At 44.0% G+C, this 23856-nt stretch overlaps 1 protein-coding gene across 8 annotated transcripts in view; it reads left to right on the top strand.

Annotated features, from left to right (window-relative positions):
• LOC121574537 (nuclear receptor corepressor 1-like) overlaps positions 1–16769 on the top strand; it is a 128069-nt gene extending 111300 nt beyond the window's left edge. For 5 of the 8 annotated variants that reach the window (XM_045222628.1, XM_045222627.1, XM_045222624.1 and 2 more), the window contains 19 exons: positions 266–385; positions 508–591; positions 800–1056; positions 1181–1517; positions 1754–1978; positions 2386–2592; positions 2917–3066; positions 3486–3734; positions 3970–4108; positions 6961–7433; positions 7710–7859; positions 9279–9427; positions 9930–10141; positions 10303–10455; positions 10998–11140; positions 11420–11473; positions 11659–11847; positions 13845–14018; positions 14167–16769. In XM_045222628.1, the coding sequence (XP_045078563.1) occupies positions 266–385; positions 508–591; positions 800–1056; positions 1181–1517; positions 1754–1978; positions 2386–2592; positions 2917–3066; positions 3486–3734; positions 3970–4108; positions 6961–7433; positions 7710–7859; positions 9279–9427; positions 9930–10141; positions 10303–10455; positions 10998–11140; positions 11420–11473; positions 11659–11847; positions 13845–14018; positions 14167–14366 (3665 nt within the window). In that variant the 3' untranslated portion in view covers positions 14367–16769. The remainder of the gene's footprint in view (positions 1–265; positions 386–507; positions 592–799; positions 1057–1180; positions 1518–1753; positions 1979–2385; positions 2593–2916; positions 3067–3485; positions 3735–3969; positions 4109–6960; positions 7434–7709; positions 7860–9278; positions 9428–9929; positions 10142–10302; positions 10456–10997; positions 11141–11419; positions 11474–11658; positions 11848–13844; positions 14019–14166) is intronic. The other 3 variants (XM_045222631.1, XM_045222626.1, XM_045222625.1) reach the window with 2 other exon arrangements.
• Positions 16770–23856: the final 7087 nt, after the last annotated feature.

The following is a 23856-nucleotide window of genomic DNA, read 5'->3' as shown; positions in this document are numbered from 1 at the left end:
TCAGTGTAGGCTGTTACTTATGGGACTTCAGATTTATACTACAGTACAGTAGTTTCTGGAAATGTGCTGCATTGCATTGTGTATGAGCCTATTACTTTATCCTGGGCATTGGTTTACCCATGGAGTTAGACAATTGGGACAGTGAAAATGATACCCGTGTGCATCTGAAGTCAGGCATTCATCAGCATTTATTGGTAGCAATAATTAGGTCTGCATATCTAAATCTGCCTAAATGAACGCATATATTGTGTTCCTGTCTCCGTAGCCATTAAGAACCCAAGAGAGGCCACGTGTAGCCCCAGGCCAGGCCATGAGCTCAAACGCTCCCACGATATGATGGAGTCCGCCAGAGGCCACACCGGGAGAGAAGGAGCCCCCTTCGAGGGTAAGGCGTGTGTGTGTGTGTAAGAGAGTGAATTTTGTCTTCTACCCTAATCTCTGCATATATTCAGGCCACTAGGTGATAGTGACTGACTGTGTGTGCGTGTGTGTGTGTGTGTTTGTCAGGGTTGATAATCCGAGCCCTGCCCAGAGAAAGTCCCCATGGGGAGTCTAAGGAGAGGCCAATGATGACTGGATCCATCATGCAAGGTAATGAAGTTATCAGGTGACATCATCGCAGCTACAAAGCTCAGATGTACTGGAGCCAGAACCTGGCAGATCAGAGAATTAGACTGCAGACAGCTCCTATGTAAATCATTAAATTAAATTCAGCAAATATGATTTTTACTCTGCAAATGTAACCCACATTAAGCCAAGTTAAAAAAAAGTTTTATTTATTTTTCTCTTCCCACTCCAGGTACACCCAGAACCTCTGCAGAGGCCTATGAGGAGAGCATGAAGTACGGCAAGCAGATAAAGAGGGAGAGCCCACCCATCCGCTCATTTGAGGGGGGGATAGGTAAAGGTAAGCCCTATGAGGGGGTGAACACCATTAAGGAGATGGGCCGCTCCATCCACGAGATCCCCCGTCAGGACCAGCCTGGACAGGACCCCCGCAAGACCCCCGACATGGCTGCCAACAACCGAGCCGCCATGGAGGGCTCCATATCCCAGGTAAGTGTGTGTGTGTGTGTTCTGCATCTGTGTGCGTGTGTGAGGGAGAGCGCATGTTTGTGTGTGTGTGTATAGGTGTGTGTGTGTTTAGTGCGTGTATCAGCCTCCTCTCCCTCTCTACCAGGGCCATCCTCTGAGCCAGTCGGCCATCAAGCACAACGTCAAGTCCCTGATCACCAGTCCCATTAGGCTGCCCCAGGGCCCCACCATGCCCCAGTTGGAGGCAATGGAGCGGGCCAAGTACGAGGAGAGCAAGGCGGCGGCGGAGCAGCAGCAGCGGGCGCGCCACACTTCTGTGGTCAACTCAGCCACCTCCGTCCTGCGTTCCACGCACCAGGAGCAAGGCAAGTCCCAGCTCAGCCCGGGCATGTACCAAGACACAGATGCCCGCAGGACCCCGGTCAACTACAGCTCCAGCTCCATGTCTAGAGGCTCGCCCATGCTGGGCCGAGGACAGGAGGGTACGTCTTGTCTGACCTTCTCTCTCAAAGTCTTCACTTTCAATTCATAGATTTTCTGTCAGATGTATTTGCACGAGGCCATTTCATTGTACAGCAATCACTTCACAAGCAATGATGTGTGGCTTTAGATCTTATCAGTACAATTTGCAAACATTGAAAGCGTTGAACACATTTATGTTTTATGGTTATGTTTACTCTATAGATTTGTGTAATTGTTATTTCCCTCCCCTATCCAGGCTCTGGGAAGCCTGCGTCCCACGACAGGAAGAGTGCCATGACCCCCAATCAGAGGGACAGTGTTCCAGCCAAGTCCCCTGTGTCAGGGGGTGACCCCAACCACCCTATGGCCTCCCACAGCCCCTTCGACCCCCACCACCGCCCCATGGCCCCTGGAGAGCCCCGCTTCCACCTGCCTCCACACCTAGACCCTGCCCTCTTCCACCGGGCCGTCCTGGACCCAGGTAGGACACACACACACACCCTGTTACCCTGACCCACCAAGCATGGGTTCAAATAGTATTCTTTTTATTTTAATTTTTTTTGTGTGAGCCTGGCGCAATGGAACCGATGGAATAGTCCCAAAAGTGCAAACAGGCTCAGTCAAATGCTCAAAAGTATTCAGGAAAAAAAGGATACTATATGAACCTGGGCCAACCTCCATGAACAACACAATAGTAGACCTGAATCCTGGAATGATAGACTGGGTAAACTGGGGTAGCTTTGTCATTTTTCATTCGTAGGCACTGAGTGTCCTGTCCAGTCTCAGGTTGAGTTCATTGACGTCAGTAGAGAGTAATCACCATCTGTTCGCCTGCTGTTCATATTTTTGGTCTCTGTTTGTACCTCTCCTCTCCTCTTCCCCCTGCAGCTGCGTACATGTTCCCGAGGCAGCCGTCCCCGACGGGCTACCACAACACCTACCAGCTGTACACCATGGAGAACACGAGACAGACCATCCTCAACGATTATATCACCTCCCAGCAGATGCAGGTTATCCCACGGCCCGACGTTCCTAGGGGCCTGTCGCCACGGGAACAGCAACAGATTGCCATCTCTTATCCTCCCGGAGCACGAGGTACTGGACTCTGACTGCTGTCTGTGTGTCCTTCTTTCACCTGAGGGAGGTAGGGAGGGGAGGGAGGGGTGAGGGGTAGTACGCAGTCTGTGTGCTTGTGAATTAGTGGCTACCTTTTCCAGACGCCTAGAAGCAAATGACCCTTACAAATTGCCTCATATTGATTTTGAATTTTCTTTTAGTTTATTATCGCTGATTTGTTAACGTATATTCTGGGCCTGCAGCTGACTACAGCTAAGACTCAATTTTATAAATTGTTAATTCAGACCTCTTCAAATTGGTTTGTGTTGCTCACCTTTGGCCCTTTGCTTCTGTCTGTAAAAGGGATTATTGATCTAGCCCAGATGCCTCCAACTATCCTGTTGCCTCACCCTGGGGGAACAGGTCCTCCCACTATGGACCGCATCACCTACATCCCCGGAGCTCAACCCCCTTTCCCTCCTAGGCCTTTCAACCCAGCCTCCATATCTCCAGGTGAGGACCCCCCTGCCCCAACCCCAACCTGACCTTCCTGTTCCCTTACACCCCTCTTGTTCCTTTATACCCCCCTCCTACCCTCAACCCCTGAAGCACTGCCCTGCTGCAGAGTGCTTCTGAACGTACCTGAACACACCTATGGACCAGATCTAAATAAACACCTACTGCAGTAACTTCTCTACCCAAAATCAGACGTTCAGTTTGCCTCATTAATTGGGAAATGTAAAAAAGTGCCAAAGTTAGTAACCAGAACATCTCTGCTGTCTATCCTAATCAATCAGGCAAGACACTCCTCTCTGTGTCGTCAGGCATTCACAACAGCACTGTGTGCTTAAGGCGGCCCAACCACCCTTCTAACCCTCAGCGACTGTGCCCTAAGTAGAGACGGTGTGTAAACCTACTGTGTGTGTGTGTTGTCTGTTTCTTTGTGTCCACAGGCCACCAAGCCCACCTCGCAGCTACAGCAGCGGCCTGTCAGGAGCGAGAACGAGAGAGGGAGCGCGAAAGAGAAAGGGAGCGCGATCGGGAGCATCGAGAGAAAGAGAGGGAAAAGGAGCGAGAAAGGGAGCACAGGGAGAGGGAGAGAGAGAGGGAACAGGAGCACAGACAACGAGAGCGTGAGCGAGTGGTGGCTGCAGCGGTTGCCAATGACTACATGCGTGGAGGTGAGACTCAATGCCATTATATTGTATAGTGCTGTACAATGTCATCAACAATACAGTGCCAACTAGTTCATAGTAGTTTATTTTGATATAACCTGGCTGAACAAATTCTCTCACAGAGTTAAGGGATTTTTAATGTAGCCTGTCTTTTGGGATAGTGGTGGAATAGCCATTTATAAGCTTCCAACTTTGAATTGCTCTTTTCTGTTATGGAAGTCAGCTCTTGTTTGTCCCCCAGGTCCAGGGCAGCCAGATAGACCAGGTAGCCGTGGTTACCTGCGTAGCCCCTCCCCCTCTATGAGGTCACAGGAAGCCCAGCAGCAGCGGCCCAGCATCTTCCAAGGAGCCAACAGCAAGGGCGTCATCACCCCTCTCATGTGAGTCTAAGCCTGCTCCGCTCTGGCCTTGTAAGCCCTCACCCCACGTACACTCAGAGAGTGCGTGGGTACGTCAGGGATTTTTCTACTATTGAAATCCGTGGGCGAGCTGCCAAAGCGTTGTTTCGGGACGCCCAAGTCCAAACAGGGTAATTATTATTATATTTTTTAAATTCTTTTTCGGAATGGAAAAACGCTTTCAGTGTAAACCAGATATAAAGTACTGTATGTAGAAAATAATAATGGGCTTATATATATTTTTTTAAATATAATCTTTGAGAACTAACAATTGCCAGAATAAAAGCTATACAGTTGGGATAATTTTTTTATTCCAAAAACAATGAATTTAGCAGTATTGATTTTATTATTATGTTTGAGCAAAAGAACACAGCATTAGCCATGGAAAGTATAGAATAGCAGAAGATTTGCTTTTAAACTGCAACATTTTCTCTCAGCTCCATGGAGAAATTTATAGAATTGCAGGAAATTGGCTTAAATATTTCAACATTTCTCTACACCGCCAAGATGGGGGCCTCTAAAATGATCTATAAAATCCAGACGGGCTGACCACACCCATTGCAACGCCCCCTGACACACCACGTCCCATGCCCACCACCTAAGCCCCTTTTCGATCCAGAAAAAAACCTGTACGTGTACTGTTAAGCCATTCTTATGTGCACACTTTCAGTTGCAATCCGCACCACATGTCTGGAGCTTACTGGCCTGCACTATGTTTTAGAATGCTATGCTGTTTGCAATGAAAACCCCGTACAAGCTCACATAACAGCCCTTCTACTCTTTACTCTCTGCCTTGTTTTACCACAAAATATATATATATTTTGTGGTAAATACACACACACTACCGTTCAAAAGTTTGGGGTCACTTAGAAATGTCCTTGTTTTCGAAAGAAAAGCCATTTTTTTGTCCATTAAAATAACATCAGATTGATCCGAAATACAGTGTAGACATTGTTAATGTTGTAAATGGCTATTGTAGCTGGAAACGACTGATTTTTTTATGGAATATCTACATAGGCGTACAGAGGCCCATTATCAGCAACCATCATTCCTGTGTTCCAATGGCACGTTGTGTTTGCTAATCCAAGTTTATCATTTTAAAAGGCTAATTGATCATTAGAAAACCCTTTTGCAATTATGTTAGCACAGCTGAAAACTATTCTTTAACTGCTGATTAAAGAAGAAATAAAACTGGCCTTCTTGAGACTAGTTGAGTATCTGGAGCATCAGCAATTGTGGGTGTCGATTACAGGCTCAAAATGGCCAGAAACAAAGAACTTTCTTCTGAAACTCGTCAGTCTATTCTTGTTCTGAGAAATGAAGGCTATTCCATGTGAGAAATTGCTGCCCTTCTAGGCAGAGTTGCAAAGAGAAAGCCATATCTCAGACTGGCCAATAAAAAGAAAACATTAGGATGGGCAAAAGAACACAGACAAACTGTCATAAACAAATCTCACAAGTATCTAGGGGGAGCGCGAGGGGTCAGCAGGGGGGGCACACAGGGTAGAATGCACAAGGTGCCATTTCGAAATTGGGTAGTGCATCAACAGTTCCTCTTGTCATGTTAGTCATTGCATACCTTAGAGAGCTATTTATGACTGTCAGAAATGTCCAGAACAACTAGCCCATGTCAGCTAACGTTTTTTTATTTAGGTTTTTTAGCCCATAGATATTGTCATTTTTGTCACTCAAATATCACATGAATACACATTAGGCATACCAAAATGTATAGAATTGCAAGAAAATGTGCTTTAAACTGCAAAACAATATTTGCACCCCATGACAAGCTGTGTAGAATTGCAGGAAATAAGCTTTAAACCTGCTAAATTCTCTCCACCAACAAGAGGGGTGTGAACAGTTTGTGTAATGAACAGTGCTTGTTCCCATAAAAATAGATGTGGCGCACACGCGCAGGGGGGGCCCAGGGATGTTCCCCAATGCTGCAAGGGGTCCCCGAGTGGAAAAAGTTTGGGAACCCCTGATCTAATCAACGCAACATTGACATTATCCCACCCCTGTTTAGCCACTATTGTCTTAAAAAGCCAAACCTAACACAGTATCTGCTAATTAATTTCAAGCAAGATTGCCCCATTCTGTCTGGCGCGGTTATCTATCACTCCATGTATAGCCAGTTGATGTGATAACTGTCTTGTGGGTGGACAGAAATGTTTTCCCCAAAACGTTCTCAATTAAATGTTAACTGCAAAGTAGGCTTACCTGGCAGAAATATATCATGAGGAAGTATATAATTTGTATCTATTATTTGTTATTTGCAAACTTTGCCATGAATTGAGCAGCAGCAGTACAGAACCATCGCTAGACAGGCACATTAGACGCCACATTCCTCACTCACTAGATGCACAATTAAAGGGTCAGATGCGTAATTAAAGGGGAATTTTTACTAGGATTAAATGTCAGGAATTGTGAAAAACTGAGTTTAAATGTATTTGGCTAAGGTGTATGTAAACTTCCGACTTCAACTGTACACACATACATACAGATATATATACAACTCCTTAAGACTGTAGGAAAAGCATTCCAGGTGAAGCTGGTTGAGAGAATGCCAAGAGTGTGCAAAGCTGTCATCAAGGCAAAGGGTGGCTATTTGAAGAATCTCAAATATAAAATATATGTTGATTTGTTTAACACTTTTTTGGTTACTACATGATTCTATATGTGTTATTTCATAGTTTTAATGTCTTCACTATTATTCTACAATGTAGAAAATAGTAAAAACCATTGAATGAGTAGGTGTCTCCAAACTTTTGACTGGTTATATATATATATATATAAACACATAATATTAACCCTCAACTTCTCTCTGCCCCGTCCAGGCCGTCAGCAGCAGCAGCCCAGGCAGGATCTCGTTACAGCACTGCAGCCGACGCCCTGGCTGCCCTGGTGGACGCTGCCGCCTCCGCCCCTCAGATGGACGTCAACAAGGGCAAGGACTCCTCCAAGCACGATCAAGACGACGATATGTCTTCATCATCATCATCCCCTGTGGCGGTGACCAGGCGGCAGCACGAGCAGCAGCAGGAGGCAGACAGGCGCTCCATGCAGTCTCCCTACATGTCTCTGCCAGGGGGGAAACCCCACCCAGGATACGCTGAGGGTCCCGGTGGTCCCCAGGGGAGCAAGGACAAGGGTCCCCCCACCAAGTCACGCATCGAGGAGGAGCTGAGGACCAGAGGAAAGACCACCATCACGGCCGCCAACTTCATCGACGTCATCATCAAGCGTCAGATCGCCTCGGACAAGGACTCACGGGAGAGAGGCTCCCAGAGCTCCGATTCCTCCAGCAGCTGTGAGTCTTCCACATAGAACAACATAGAACAGGGAACAGTATAGAACATTAACACTATATACAGAGTCAAATAGGATGGAGCCAGTACTGTAATACTGCTAGGGTGGGTGGACACCTGGATATAGATTTGGTTCGCGTTTTAATTCCCAGCATTTCTAATATGTAAGACTTAACAACATAGCAAATAACAAAAAAATAGAAAATGATAATATCTCCTCGTATGTCAGTGAGAGGGTTGTTTTCAATGTGTGTGTGTGTCCCTCCCCGGCCCTGCAGTGTCATCCAGTCGGTATGAGGTCCCCAGTGGAGGAGCCATCGAGGTGATTAGCCCAGCCAACTCTCCAGCCCAGGCCCAGCAGGAGAAGCAGCAGCAGGACGACAGGGAGAGGGCCGACAGGGACAGGGCCGCACAGGCAGCATCACAAGGTAAGAAGAAAGCATTATATACCGTGAGCCGTTCAATAATAGGATGTCTTCTCAGTGCTGGTTTAGCTTGCCAAATAGCAGATTAAGCTTGCCAAGTACCTCAACTCCTCCACGGAGCACATACTACAGTTTTTTTCAATTAACCTCTGACATACTTTTAATAAAACATTAATCAAATACAACCACCGACTGTTTCCTTGTTGAGATTCAATTGGCACATGCACATTCGCGCTGAGTTGCCATCTTAGAGCAACAGCAATGAGGAAACAGTCAGTGGTGTGTCTCCCGAGAACGACCCTGACAAGCCCAGAGCTAGGTACAAAAACAGCTCTTGACCAAGCCAGCCTGTTTAGTAGGGTACACCATAGCAAATGGAGAACAAAAACATGTGTTCTTATTTGAGAGAGGACAAACATGGGTACACAGTTAGTGTTTAAGAATTTACATTTTTGAAGTATCGTCGCATAGCGAGTCGGATGTTCATTAAAAAAACTATAGTCTGTGCTCAACCTACGCGGAGGAGTTCAGCTACTTGGCAAATATTAAGCCTGCACCTGGACTGAAAAGCTTACTCAATGGCGATTCTCCATGGAAAGTGCATTTTAGTCAAGGACCAGGCTTAATGTGTCTTGGAAACTGGCCCTTGCTGACTGGTAAAGCTCTATAGATGTCATATGGAGACTTGAAGTATTCTCTTGAAGCTCTCAAGCTCTCTCTTTCTCAAGTACTGGTTTCCTTATGCAATGTTTAAGTTACCTAACATGTCCCGAATGACTCCTCAGCCCAGTAATGTGTCTTGGAAACTGGCCCTTGCTGACTGGTAAAGCTCTATAGATGTCATATGGAGACTTGAAGTATTCTCTTGAAGCTCTCAAGCTCTCTCTTTCTCAAGTACTGGTTTCCTTATGCAATGTTTAAGTTACCTAACATGTCCCGAATGACTCCTCAGCCCAGTAATGTCTTGGAAACTGGCCCTTGCTGACTGGTAAAGCTCTATAGATGTCATATGGAGACTTGAAGTATTCTCTTGAAGCTCTCAAGCTCTCTCTTTCTCAAGTACTGGTTTCCTTATGCAATGTTTAAGTTACCTAACATGTCCCGAATTACTCCTCAGCCCAGTAACCTTGTCAGCTAAGTACGACAGATAGAGCAGACGACACCATTCCATTCCCCACAAGCTCCCATCTGGTCACCAGACCGCTCCACAAGCTATTTCTGTCCACTGGAGGCAAATGTATCTCAGCTGCTGTTGACATATAGTACAGTGCTACCCCTCCTTCCACCCTCCCCAATATATCACCCTCTCCTCCCTTCCCATATATCACCCTCTACTCTCTCCGACATTTCTCTACCCTCCCTCCTCCCTCCCCCCTCCCCAACTCAGTCTGCTAACTGTGTGTGTGTGTTATCCTCACTCAGCAGCTGGCATGCGTCCCTTCGACATGAGCCGCTACCGACAGTCAGCGGAGTCACAGCAGCCCCCCTCCTCCCAGGCTGACGGCGGGTACTCCCAGTCCCAGCAGGTCCCCAAGACCCACCGGGTCATGACCCTGGCTGACCACATCTCGGTAAGACACACTGGTAGCTTTCCACGGTTGCATGCCATGTCATTGCCTGCGCAGTCGGGCATCAGATTGCAATATCATATTTTGTGGTTAGCTGATATTAAACATCTATCCAGGCGTGAGTTCTGGCAGGCAACTGCAATGTTGTCAGCCTGGAACACACCCACTGACTGAAGCAGACCCCAATGACTTGTTCATTCATAGCCCTTTTTAACTGGGTTCCTAAGGCAAACAATCCATGTACTGTGTAACCAATACAAATGCCTTTACCAACAATTAATGTACAGTATGCCTCCTATACCACTTTTTGTTGAGTGATGATATCTTGAGTGATCCATCGACTGAACTGCAAATGATGATCTCAACAACTCTGACAACAGCCTCTACTAGACAACTTTAGATACAAACATTTAAGAGTAGAGACTGAAAATGTATATATGCCTCCAAGTAATAACATCTCACTGATCTGTCTGTCCCCTTGTCCTCTCCTCTTTCTCCTTTATAGCATATCATCACCCAGGACTTTGCCAGGAACCAGGACCCTCCTCAGTCCTCCACCACATTCCAGAGCGCCCAGCTGCCAGTATCTAGCTCGGGCCGTGCCAAGGGCCACAGCCGCTACAGCCCAGAGAACCAGACCCAAGCCCCATCACACCACCAGAGACCCACACCCAGCAGAGTGTCTCCGGAGAACGCCCCTGACAAGCCCAGAGCCAGGTACAGCAACAGTGAACAAAAACCTATGTTCTTATTTGACAAGTTCAGGTTGTACCTCCATGCAAAACATTTTCTCCCTAATGAACATAAACCTGGTGGTGCACCCCTGTCCATTCCATCAAATTCTCACTTTTCCCTCTCTTCCTCTTTCCCTCCCCCAGACCTGGTAAATCCCCTGATCGGGGTGGCAGGGGGGCGGTGGAGAGCTATGAGCCCATCTCCCCTCCCCAGAGCTATCAGGATAAACAACAGGAGACCAGAGAGCAGCAGCAGCAACAACCCCAGAGACGAGAGGCTGACCAGCCTGAGATGAGGTGTGTAGGACTGGCATATCTTCTTAAGTAGTGGGCGCACTCACATTTCTTTATGTTCACCTAACGCACACTTGTCAAACTCATTCTACAGAGGGCCGAGTGTCTGCGGGTTTTCGCTCCTCCCTTGTACTTGATCGATGAATTAAGATCTCTAATTAGTAAGGAACACCCCACACCTGGTTATCTAGGGCTTAATTGGAAATAAAAAACAAAAACCTGCTGACACTAGGCCCTCCATGGAATGACACCCCTGACCTAACGGAACTTTCAATTATATCACTAGACACATTTGTATGTTTCGGTCTTTAAGTTGACAAACCGAAAAGCATGACACCGATTTATTTTGTATGTCTACGTGCATTTGTGCGTGTGGATACTGGATACATTCAGTGCCATTGGACAGAATGTGCCTTGTGGGCAGCTGCGACCCGTTTGGCATGCTAACAGAGTGGAAACTGGGGAGAGGTGCCAGTGGCACGCTAGCCTAATCAGCCCTCTGCTGCCTGACTCTTAACCTCGTGGTGGCCTTTCTCTGGTTACAGGGGTGACTCTCGCTCCCCTGGCAGTGTCAGCTACCTGCCCTCCTTCTTCACCAAGCTGGAGAACACCTCCCCTATGGTGAAATCCAAGAAGCAGGAGATATTTCGCAAGTTAAACTCCTCTGGTGTCGGGGATTCTGATGTTGGTAAGTCGCCTCTCTTCTTATCTTCCTTGCACTAACATCATTTAAGAAAGCATTCCAAGATGGAAAAAATATAACATTTGATGGAACTCAATTCACACTGTATTTTATTCATTTCAAGGATATTTTCTGTGCATTGCACTCATTTCTTATTTAACAACGGAAAACATTGTAATAGGAAGAAATACTGTAAAACGACTAACTCTGTCTTTTAGCATCATTTTAGTTTGCAGTCAGACATTTTGTTTGCTAACTGAACTATGCTATTGTTTCTCCTTTCAGGAAATGCACAACCAGGCACAGAGATCTTCAATTTGCCCGCTGTGACCAGCTCAAGTGAATATAAACATATCTAACACCATAGGATCCTATTATATCACCATATACTCATATTCAAACATACTAGAATCATTTAAACCAGCCAAAAATGTCATGAAATAAATTGCATACCCTAATGAACACGACCGTGATGGCTGTTCCATGTCTTCCCCCTCATCCTGTGTGCGTGTTTGGCCCTCCAGGCAGCGTGAACCCCAGGAACCACTCCTTCAGCGACCCGGCCAGTAACCTGGGCCTGGAGGACATAATCCGGAAGGCCCTGATGGGCAACCTGGAAGAAAGGCCAGAGGAGCACCAGGGAGGGCCTCAGCCCAGCTCTAACACCCCCAGCAATGAGGCCCGCCAGGAGGCCAACCCCTCACCTAGCATGGGTCAGTGGCAAACAACCACACACAGCAGACTGAAACCACTATACAGGAGTAAACATACACATTTATGTGTTTACATACACACACCACACTCACACACTCCTTTTAACCCTGTCTGTCTCTAAAGGTCCATTGGAATAGTGTACTTTGTAGGGTGTCCAATCAAAAATATTTTGACAAATGGGTAAAATAATGTTAATTGTGTAGATACTCAGAAAACCAATGGTCTCTATCATAATCGGTTCAAAGGTTATGAGGAGTTTTTCTTACCCTTTGTAGGGTGGCCAAGATTAGGGTGACTAAAGCCCTATTCACATGGGACTAGTATTACTATACAACATCGGTTATGTAATTATTACCCCAGCATGTTTGTTTTTCCAGTGGATGATTCAGAGGAGATTAGTTTTACCACACTGCCCCTGTAATTGACCGTTATGACAGAAGCTTGGAGGCTCTTCTAGGTGTGAAGATATTTCAAATGTCCTTAAATTCGGAGAATGTCAAAATAATAATGCAAATCAATAAGAACCATGAACTGTAACCTATGCAGACATTTAATTACCTGACCTATTTGGCAATTTATCAATTCATTGGTACAATATCGTCCACTTCATCTTTTTAAAGGATAAGTAAGGCACTAGGAAAGTTGATATGACAAAACAGATCATTCACATGTAGGCTACGTGCATAGCACTTTGTTTTAAGCATCAATGTGTTCCCATGTTCTTACCCAAACTGGGTGCTGCACCTGTTCAACTCCGTAATATCCCTCAAAACACAGGGATGACGATTCGCACGGGATTTGTATTATCAGAGGACCTTTGCGTTTGCCGAAAAACAGTAGGTTTTTAGGGCTGGGATAATAACCTTCCTGCCAAGTGAAAATTACTGACATGGCAGATTCGGACGGAACTAAAATGATGGATGTGGTGATTTGTGGACTAAAATGATGGATGTGGTGATTTGTGCTCGTGCACATAATTACATTACCTGAGTTCCCCCAGTAAAATGTATCCTGTCTGAATTGGGCTTAAATCAATGGAGGCCAGAGAAAAAAAGTTGTAAAATATCTGGAAAATAGTATTTGCGTCAGCTAGGCTGGATGCTGTGAGAGAATTAAGGCAAACTGACAGGCTCACCGTTGAACTCGTTATCTTTCTTCTCGAATCCGTAGGACATAAAACAATATAGAGGTAAGATCGATTGAGACATGACATATATAGAATGTTCATATTTTAGTGTACGCTTTTCATATTAATGCGAAATTCTTGTTATTTTTTTTTAGGATTTCTCAAAAACAAGCGTATCTCTGTGAAATGTCAACGGAGCACTGAGCGTACCGCAAGCTTTTTATTTTCAAAGCCTTTTACATTTAATTCAGCTCGTTATGTTAATTTTGCTTTTTGCGACCCGCGGAAACAACTGCAGAAGACCATCGCAACATGTAAAATCCTCAAAAGTCGCTCGGTGGTTGTTGTCGGATGTGTTAGGTTACGAAATCCTACTTTTTGGATATAATGTTCATGATATGTTCGAGAAGGATGCCACTGAACGATGCAGAACATGAAGAATCATATTTGTATTGGTAAAATGTATTTTATAACATAAGGAAGTGAAATTTCATCACCAAAGCACGTTTTCACCAACTCTGGGCAGTGGGTGGACACCCACCATTTTGAGATTTGGAACAAGCTCTCTAGAATAGTCACAACTCAACACATTTACACACACACCCACCACATATGCTGCTGCCATACTGTTATTGTACTATTATTATTATTTATCCTGCTACCAGTCACTTTCTCCTAATCCCTGCCTACATGTACATATCTACCTCGAATACGCCAGTATCCCTGCACATTGTAAATGTGGTATTGGCACTGACCCTGTATATAGCTTTCTCTTCTAGTTATTGAATACTGCACTGTTGGATAGGGTGCAAGTTAAGCATTTCACTGTACTTGTGCAAATAAAACTTGAACTTATTGCTAACACAACAGGCAAGCAGAAACTGCAGAGCAAAGCCAACAGCCGGAAGTCCAAGTCGCCCAACCCAGGCCAGGCATATGCAGCAGGAGGGGAGCGGCCCTCGTCAGTGTCCTCCGTCCACTCAGAGGGAGACTACCACCGACAGGCCCCGGGCTGGGCCTGGGAGGACCGGCCCTCGTCCACAGGTAGGACCCAAGAACCATTTAAACTCTGGGTCTCTGTTTGTCTGTGTACACAATATCACATTAACAGCCACACAGGAATTCAGAAATCAGGATTTTCTAAATAAGAAAAATCCCTCTAAAGACTATCCTGTCTCACTTCTCTCTCCAGGCTCTATGCAGTTCCCCTATAACCCCCTGACCATGCGCATGCTGAGCAGCACACCCCCCACCTCCATGGCCTCCCCCTCCATGCAGGCCCAGCAGCCCCCACCAGGAGGCCCTCCGGGGTGCCAGCAGCAGCAGCGTGTGTGGGAGCGGGAGCCCCTACTGTCGGAGCAGTATGAGACCTTGTCAGACAGCGACGACTGAGCCCTGCCACTAGAGCCCTACCTGCCCCTCATCCCACCTCAGAGGAAGGGCAGGCCTCTCAGTACAGGCCCGCCTGCCCACCCCCTCCCCCCAAAACAAGCCTCACTCACTGGTGCTGAATGAGTGTGGGGAGAACAGGAGGTGGGGGGGGGGGTGTCCCTTTTGGTGCAACAGCGCCCTCTGACTGCCAGCAGGAAGAAAGGCAGCGAGTGACTGCTGACAGGCTTTAATCTTCAGGATAGACTGACTGACTCCTTTTATGTTCAGAAGCTTTGGCAGACAGCCTGTCAGGACAGAGGAAGCCTGAGTGGAGGACATTATGAAAGATAAAGATGAAGAACTTGTAATGTATAAAGATGAAAAAACAACACAAAATACATTTCTTTGGGGGGAAATTGTTTGATTTCTGGAAAGAAATGCTTTTGTCTATAAGAAATCATTGTATGTAAATAGAGTAACCTTTTGCAGTTTATTTTTTCTTCACTTCATTCTTATTTTAATGTTGCTTTTAAATGGATCCACTTTGTTTTTGAATGAATGGGGGAGGAGCGGGGTTTAATCTTGAATATCAGTCACTCTCCCTGTCCATCTCTTACCCCCCATCCTGATTTGCACCACAGTGAAGCTGAGAGACACAGAGGCCCCCTATCCACCTGACCACCAAGCACCACCAAAGCCTGAACATTGTTGACATAAGTGAATGAAACAAACACACATGTTAACATTTTAATTGTGCATTTGTAATTTGATGCCTGTCTTTGCAACAATGTGGAGAAAGATGATGCATGGATGTAACAATATTTCTGCTGATCTAGAACTTAAAGAAAGCTTTTGTCAGTCAGTCACCGCACCATTGAGAAAAACAAAACCAATATCTTTGGAACAAGTTGAGAACACTGGTGTAGGAGCAAGCAGAAAGGTGAAAGAAGACTAATAAGCTTGTTGTTCCTTCTCCTTGTGACTACTTTACTTCTGGGCCCCCATGTTGATCTGAACTCTGTCATTGAGCCAATTGTTTTTGGATTAAGCTGACCACCACCAAGGTGGGTGTACTGTATGGCACACAGTCTGACCCGTAGCTGTCTCTCTAGGGTTTCCAACCAGTGCAGAATGTTCTACTTACAGTACTCTGCAACCCATGTTGTCATGGTAACTAAAGTGTGTCAGGAACCTTCACCCAAGGTTCGCCCATGCCTTGTGGCTGGAGAAAAAGGAGGCAGCTTGAAAAAATAATTTTCTCAGAGAAATACGTTACTGTTTTTTTAATGTTTATATTTGTTTTGTTTCCGTAGTCCCTCTTATCTTTTTTTTTTTTTTATACTGTCCTGACAGTGAACTGATCTGTGTGATTTGTCTTTTACGTTTTTAGACAACAAAAAAAATACAAAACTAACCAAACATAAAGAATGGTCTGCACCATTGTTGCACTTTTTGCTTTGTAACCTTTGACAACAAAAGCATACTACCTGTTATATAACTTATTCAAGCTCCTGCAGAGGATTGTACTGAGATGTGCTTTGACTTTGCCCATCATTAATGGAAACCTGGATGTTTATGACTGAGTTCCTGTCTTCTTTTGTAGCTGGTACATGGTTTTGTAGTGTGACACATGCAATTCAGTTGTACTTTTGTGTATGGTACGGTCAAGTTGTTAAGGAAGAGTTGCTTTTTTGCAGTCATGGTGACTATTCAAGTCCATTGCCTCTTAATCTATTCTCTATTAATATCCTAGATGAATATCAACCGTTTAGTCAAAAGACTAGGTCAACATGACAGTAATGTTCCATTGCAAGACCCTTTTTCGGATATGTGAAAGCATACCATGTTTTTTGGTTCTCTCAGCTTTTGCTTCGCTTAAATAATCCCAATCTGCTCTAAATCTGATATTTCCTTGTTTTTTTCAGTTTCATTTTGCTTTTGAATTCTTTAAAGTCCTAAAGCTGATGTTCAGATTTTTATTTTCTATCTTTTCAACATCAGTTTTATTCATCCTATTTTTGATGGGATGTCAAGTGTTTACAACGGCAATGACAAAAAGGTTACGAAACTTGAATCTTAAAAAATAAATCGAAATGAAGCCGGAAAAGACTAAGTGCAACTTTTCAGCTCTGTCTGTGTCCAAAATTGCACCTTATTCCCTATATAGTGCACTTCTTTTGAACAGAGTCGGTGCACTATATAGGGAATAGGGTGCCATTTCGGATAGGGAATAGGGTGCCATTTCGGAGGCACCAAATCTGTCAAACATCGTGGTAACTTTTTTTTGTCTGTAAAAAAATGTCAGACTTCAAAACCCGTGTATCCCATGATGTTGAAATGCAAGACATCACACAATGTCTCTTAGTAGTATATTACACGAGTTCAGACCAATCAATAAAGTGGATCAGTTCTCCACCTCTGAAACCTGTGTATCTTTGTTTCTTTCTCTGATTGGTCATTGGCTTACAAGTTCTGAGACCTCTATCACGAAGTCTAGGCCAAGAGGCTAACTGCTTCATCAATACAAGGCAATGCTCATCTATAATGACTCATAGTATAGTGATATTACCACAACCAAAAACAATCAACTTTCAGTGCTAAAATGTTTTATGTGGTATGCTGAAAGAACCCTCAACGGAACAGCCTTTTCACATTCCGGCTGAAGACCAACAGACTAAATCAGGGCAAAAGTGTAGCATTCTTTTGGCTGGAACGTGGGATCTCTGCAATGAGGTACGCCTGAAAGACAACCTTTTTTAGAGAACTGACACCTTAATGATGGGGGTAAAAGTTCTAGTATATGCTGTTTCTCAGTTGTTTGACAGATCTGTCCTCGGCTCCCCGCTCTTCAGCAGCCTGAAAGCCACAGCAAGAGATGGGCAGGGTCCTGGCCGGGTCTCTAGGTCACCGCTTCCAGGTAATATGGCTCAGGGCCAGTGCCCATCCGGACCATGACCAGTGGCTAGCCCAGGGGAAACTGCTGTGGCCAAGGGTCTGACAGACGGGTGTGTCTTGGTGGTGGAAAGGACACACCCAAGAAACACCCATATCAAACCACACCCCCAAGAAAAACGTGTTTGTTTCAATCATGGCTTCTAGCATATCTTTGAGGAGCCGGACAAACGAGACGAAATCAGTAAGTTAAGCCCCCGTTTCAACCAGATGTCTGGCCCCTCTTTTGTCCAACATATTCTACATCATCCAAAAGGTGAAGCAGGTTTCTTTGGGTCAGGTAGGACTTCAGTACTGAATTGGTGAGAATGAAGGTATTCTTCTGTTGTCCTGACTTCAAGGCTAACAGTTAAAGTTGACAAGTAGCAAGCCCTTTCATAGTTATGTAGGCATGCTCATCCCAGGAACAGGGATGTCATCAATTTAAGAGATTGTTGTGTCTTTGGTGGTGGTGAGGTAGCGCTGGCCACTGTACACCGGCGTTGAGAAATTGGGGTACGTTTATGCAGAGATAGATATTCGTCTGTCCCATATTTGTAGTTTGGTTTGGCCAGTTGAGACTGCAATGTATAGGCTGTTTACTTCACTGTCTAGTATGCGTCTACATATGACTTGACATGGAGCAAGAGCACACACATCTTGGCCTGCACCTCTCCAACTTGGAAAAGAGGAAATGTATCACTTAAAGCAGTCTCTGCGGATAACACCAGGTTTCCAATAATTATTTGCAATAACTTACACTGTCATTTTCTCCACACGGTCTAGCTTTTTGGGTTGAAAGGGGACCTGTAGGGTTTGAAATCAGATCCATGACCATGCAGATCTTTAACCTATAAGAAGAGAATAAATTAGAGACTTTAGTCAATTATTTTCCGTGACATTTGTCTATCCACAAACCGTTGCGGCCAAATATATTGGCACCCTTGCACTTTTCTTCATAATTAAATTACATTATTTCTTCTAAAATAAGTTGAAATTGAAAAAACTGTTGTCTCCAAACCTTGTTATTGGATTTTTCAAAATTGCAGAACCAAATATATTTTTGTAAACTTAAGTTTACAATTTTAATTTAGAAAATAAAGACATGGCAAGGACAAAATGAACACCCTGGAGCTAGCACTTTGTTGTACAGCCTTTGGCCAAGATAACTGCAGACAAATGCTTCTTGAAGATGTAGACATCAATGAGCTTGTGGCACCTTTCTACTGGCAATTTGGCCCAGTCTTCAACAGCAAACAGCTCTAATTATTCAATGGATGCCCTCCACCAACTGCTGTATTCAGCGGTTGTCATTTCTTGATTATTATGTGTTTGATTTATTTGTGTACTTGTTTGACATTTTGCTGCATTGTTAGGACCTAGTAACATAAGCTTTTCACTGCACCCGCTATAACATCTGCTAAACTGTGTATGTGACCAATAAACTTTGATTTGATTTAGGTTATGGTTGTGGTAAAGATCTGGACTCTTCGCTGGCCACTCCAGAACAGTTTCTTCTTGAACCATTCCATGGTGCTTTTGATGTGTTTGGGGTTGTTGTCCTGATTGAACACCCACAACCTTCAACAGAGAGACAGTTTTTGGACACTGGGTTGAACATTGCACTCCAAAACAGCTTGATAATCTGCTGATTGGTCTCTTTCCTGGGCCTTCCAGCAGGACAATGATGCCAAAACGCACCCAGGAATGGTTCAAGAAGAGATGCTGGACTGTTCTGGAGTGGCCAGCTAAGAGTCCAGATCTGAATCAAATCCAAACCCTATAGCGACATCTAAAAACACTAGTTGATGGAGGGCCAAGTGCTAGCTCCGGGCTGTCAATAATTTTGTCCATGCCATTTATCTTTATTTTCTCAATTAAAATTATAAACTTAAGTTTACAAAAATATATTTGGTTCTGCAATGTTGTAGTGCACCAGTTCTCCCTGTCAGAATAAGCAACAAAGGACTTGGAAAGCATATCAACTCCTGTAGAAATGGCACTATGATTATTGTGAGTAACCTAATTTATGTTCCTTTAACTCCGCCTTCTAGTGAGTTTATATAAACTGTCATCTCCTACCATTCTGATAGATTGGAGACTGTTAGAAAACGTGGTTGTAACGTTAATAATTTGGTTGTTATTGGTTACCTCGAGGCAGATGCCTCAGGGGCAGAGTGGCCCACACTCATTGAATATGGCACTTTTAAATGTTAGAGCAATCTCAAGTAAAACCTTTCTCGTGAATGACCTCATTACTGAGCGCAAAGTTGATTGCATGTTTCTCACTGAAACATGGCTGTCATCAGACTGTAGTGCTGCTCTTTTTGAAGCCTCCCCCCCGGACTACAGCTTTTCCTACTCTATCAGAAAAGGGAAAAAGCATGGGGGGACAGTCTCTATTTTTACTAATGCTCTCAGCTGTAAGGACATTTCGTTTGGCGACTTTGGGTCTTTTGAGCATCATGTTTAAATGTCATCCACCAGTGCTGGCCATAACCCTGTATAGGCCACCAAAGCACTGCCCCACTTTCTTTACTTGATTTATCTGAACTATTGTCCTTGAGAACTATGATAAAATCATTGTGTTGGGCGATTTTAATATTTATGTTGACAAAGAGACTGACTCCAAGGCCATTGAATGTATTAAACTTTTGAGCTCTATGGACTTTATCCAACATGTTACTGGGCCCACCCATAACCACGGCCATACTCTGGACCTGGTTATTACAAAGGGGCTTTCTATTGACATATCGCCTATTGTTGATGTTGCTTTATCTGATTACCACTGCGTATTTTTTATTACCTTGTTGCCCATAGCACAGGGTAATACTGAACGCATTATTAAGAAATGCTATCTTACCTCTGAAGTTGCTACAGGTTTTATTGAGTGTATGAACAATACTCCACCACCTATTCTACCTTCCTCATGATGATTTAGTTGATAACTTTAACAGCAAATAAGGGCAACCATTGTTGCCATAGCTCCAGTAAAGTTGAAAAAGGCCACATCCAAAAGGAGAGCACTTTGGATGAGTGAGGAAACTAATCGATTAAAGAGAAATTGCAGAAAGGCAGAGCGGAAGTGGAGAAAGTCAAAGTTGCAGGTCCATTATGTAATTCTGAGAGAGCAACTTGGCATATAGAAATGCCAGACGGGCTCATTTTTCTAACTTGATCACTATTAATCCGAATAATTTGAGAGTGCTCTTCTCGACCATTGATGGCCTGATAAATCCTACTCCCGCAACCCTATGTGAACTTTCCTGCACATCTAAATGTGATGAGTTTGCAGCATATTTCAGAGGTAAGATAACCAACATTAGGCTGGGTATCAGTCAAGCAAGACCTGATGAGAAGTTTGATGATATGTGCCCTAGCCTACCACGTAAAGGCACTATGGATTTATGTTCCCTGGTTGACACAGACATGCTCAGGAAAGTGATATCACAACGTATGCCTTCTACCTGCCTTCTCGATCTTATCCCCACCACCTTCTTACATTTACATTTACATTTTAGTCATTTAGCAGACGCTCTTATCCAGAGCGACTTACAGTTAGTGAGTGCATTTTATTTATTTATTTGTGTATATATTTTTTCATACTAACCGCAATAATATTTAATTGAATCCTCACATCCTCCCTCCTTCTCAAAGCACATTGGAGTAGATCTTAGGTTCCTCTCCTCTGATCTTCTCCTCCAATGCATTTTGAGAAGGAGGCAAGTAGAGGAAGCGAGGAATCAAGGAAATACAATTGACATACACACCAGGAATTGGACTACTGTGAGGTCATCCTAGAGAACGAGGCTGGCCGACTATCCGTCCTGCTGCTGGATGAAGGGGTTGGGGATGGCTTCCATGCCGTCCTGAGGACAGATGAGCACCACGGACGTCCCTCTACAAACCACAAGGCCCAGCTGCCGCGTGTCCTCGGTCAGCTTGAACTGGTCGTCAGGATCCCGCAAGTATTCTTCAAAACAGTTTTTAATTGCATATCTGAAGAAGTGCAAGCTATTGTTAATCACTCCCTGTTCACAGGCACTTTCCCCACTGCACTAAAAACTGCTATGGTGAAACCCTTCTGAAGTAATCTAGATTCTTCAGCTCTTAGTAATTTTTGGCCAATCTCCAACCTTCCATTCTTATGCAAAATTCTGGAGAAATTATTTTTAAAGTGCCAACAGTTTTTTTGAAAAATTCCAATCTGGCTTTCGTGCCCACTACAGCACAGAGACAGCCTTAGTTCAAGTGGTAAATTATCTTAGAGCCAACACAGATGCCAAACAGCTCTCTGTCCTTGTACTCTTAGATTTAAGTGCTGCATTCGACACTGTTGACCATGATGTCCTCCTGGATAGACTGGAGAGGTGGGTTCTAAATTAGTTTAGGACCTATTTAACTGGTCAAGAGTTTTTATTGTCACCCTTGGTGAACATAACTCAGAGAAAATATATTTCACGTGGCGTTCCACAAGGTTTGATTTTGTGTTCGGTATTGTTCAGTTTATATATGTTACCCCTTGGCAGCGTTATCAGAAAGCACAGCATTGATTTTCACTGCTATGCAGACGATGCACAACTTTACATTTCTGTGTCACCATAGGATTTTAGCTCCACTGATAAATTATTAGACTGTATTAGTGATTTAAATACTTGGATGGCTCACAACTTCCTTCAGCTAAATCAAGACAAGACAGAGGTACTTATTGTTGGAGCCAAAGCACAGAGAGAATCTAGCCGCACATTTTAATTAATGGGCAATAAAGATAAAACACCAGGTAAAAAAACCTAGGTGTTATTTTAGATTCTGAACTAAATTTCGAATCACACATTAGGAATGTGACCAAAATAGCTTTTTACCACCTGAGTAACATTTCCATGGTGCGGCCGTTTCTCTCTCAGGCTGATACAGAGAGTCTCATCCATGCTTTTATTACAAGCAGGCTTGACTACTGTAATGCTCTCCTGTCTGGTCTACCCAAGAAAGCCATTGGTCAACTGCAGAACATACAGAATGCTGCAGCACGGGTACTGACCAAGACCAGATGTAGAGCACACATTACATCAGTTTTAAGGTCTCTGCACTGGCTGCCTGTGAGTTTTAGAATACATTTTAAGATTATTCTATTGGTTTTTAAATCAATCCACGATTGTGCACCCCAATACATGTCAGACATGCGTTTAAGTTATGTACCTCAGGTCCTCTGGCGCTGGCCTTTTAACTATCCCAAAGCCTAGGACCAAGAGGTATGGAGAGGCAGCCTTTAGTTATTATGCCCCCAGCCTCTGGAATAGCCTGCCAGAGAACCTGAGGAGGGCTGAAACTGTGGACATATATAAAAGAGATCTTAAAACACATTTTTAGCTTTGCTTTTCCTTAGGGTGCTTTTTAGTCGTTCAGTTTGTGTTATTCTTTTGTTTTTTTACATTATGTATTTTCATTGGTTTTTTATTTGTTTTTTCCTGTAAAGCACATTGCGTTGCATTCTATGTCTGATATGTTCTGTATAAATAACGCTTGATTTGATCAATCCAATAAGGTGTGGTGACCATGTTTTTATGTTTTTATTTATTTGACTTATTTTAGAAGAAATGGGAAATTATTTAAGAAAAGTGCAAGGGTGCAAATATATTTGGCCGCAACTTTAGATGATTAGACTACCTTGTGATACTCACTGATTGACTTTGACACATTCAGTAGCTTCACTGGTGTGAAGTTGTCAGCATCAACAGTATGAAGTCTATGAAGGTCCTTAACAATTACTGTGTCCTTGTATCAGTCTGCCTGTTTGCATAATGAAATATCTGGTATTCAATGGCGAGGGTACATAAAGATGGCGCCCTCCATACTTACCACAAATGACTTGTTTGCTAAGGTCGCCATATTGTACATTGCTCTCTGTTACTGTTTTTTTGTATCGGCATTAGCACAGTATACATGATCCAAATTCTAGCTCCAAGACTGCGGCAATTTGAAAAACGAAAAAGTAGATTGTCTTCTTTTTCTTCTTATTCTTCAGTGGGGTTTAAAGGCGCTTGGCATCCAACATTATGGTGCATTACCGCCACCTACTGTATTGGAGTGTAGGCCAGCGACAGGGAGAAACTAAATCCTACCTGCCAGCCCTGTTGCTTTAAAAAAATATAAAATATTTGCGACTATATCTAATGACGTTCTACTCAATATACTCTTTAAACTAATTTCCTGTATCCCCTTCTCCCTCATACTAGATCTCATCCTCTCGCTTTCGCTCTGATACTGCCTACACTGTAGCATTACATGCTCCACGGTCTCTGTTTCCTGACAATAATCACACTTTCCTGTTGGATGCTTTCCTATCACATTTAATGTCTTATTCAACTGGCTGTGTCCCACCCTTAATCTTGTAAAAATAGCCTCCTCTCTTCTGTCCCTTCCTGGCCATCCTCCCCTCCCTGACTTTCCTCTAAACCTGAAAGAAATGCCTTCCCTTTTTATCTCTATTCCACTGCTCCTGCCATCTCTGCACCATCACTGTATTTATCAGTCTTTTTGCCTCTGCCTTGCTCATTGAAACTTCAACATCAACATCCCCACT

This window comes from Coregonus clupeaformis, chromosome 9, assembly GCF_020615455.1.
Source record: "Coregonus clupeaformis isolate EN_2021a chromosome 9, ASM2061545v1, whole genome shotgun sequence".
NCBI lineage: Eukaryota > Metazoa > Chordata > Actinopteri > Salmoniformes > Salmonidae > Coregonus > Coregonus clupeaformis.
The sequence above is the reverse complement of the archived record's forward strand: the minus strand, read 5'-3'. Positions and strand labels throughout refer to the sequence as shown.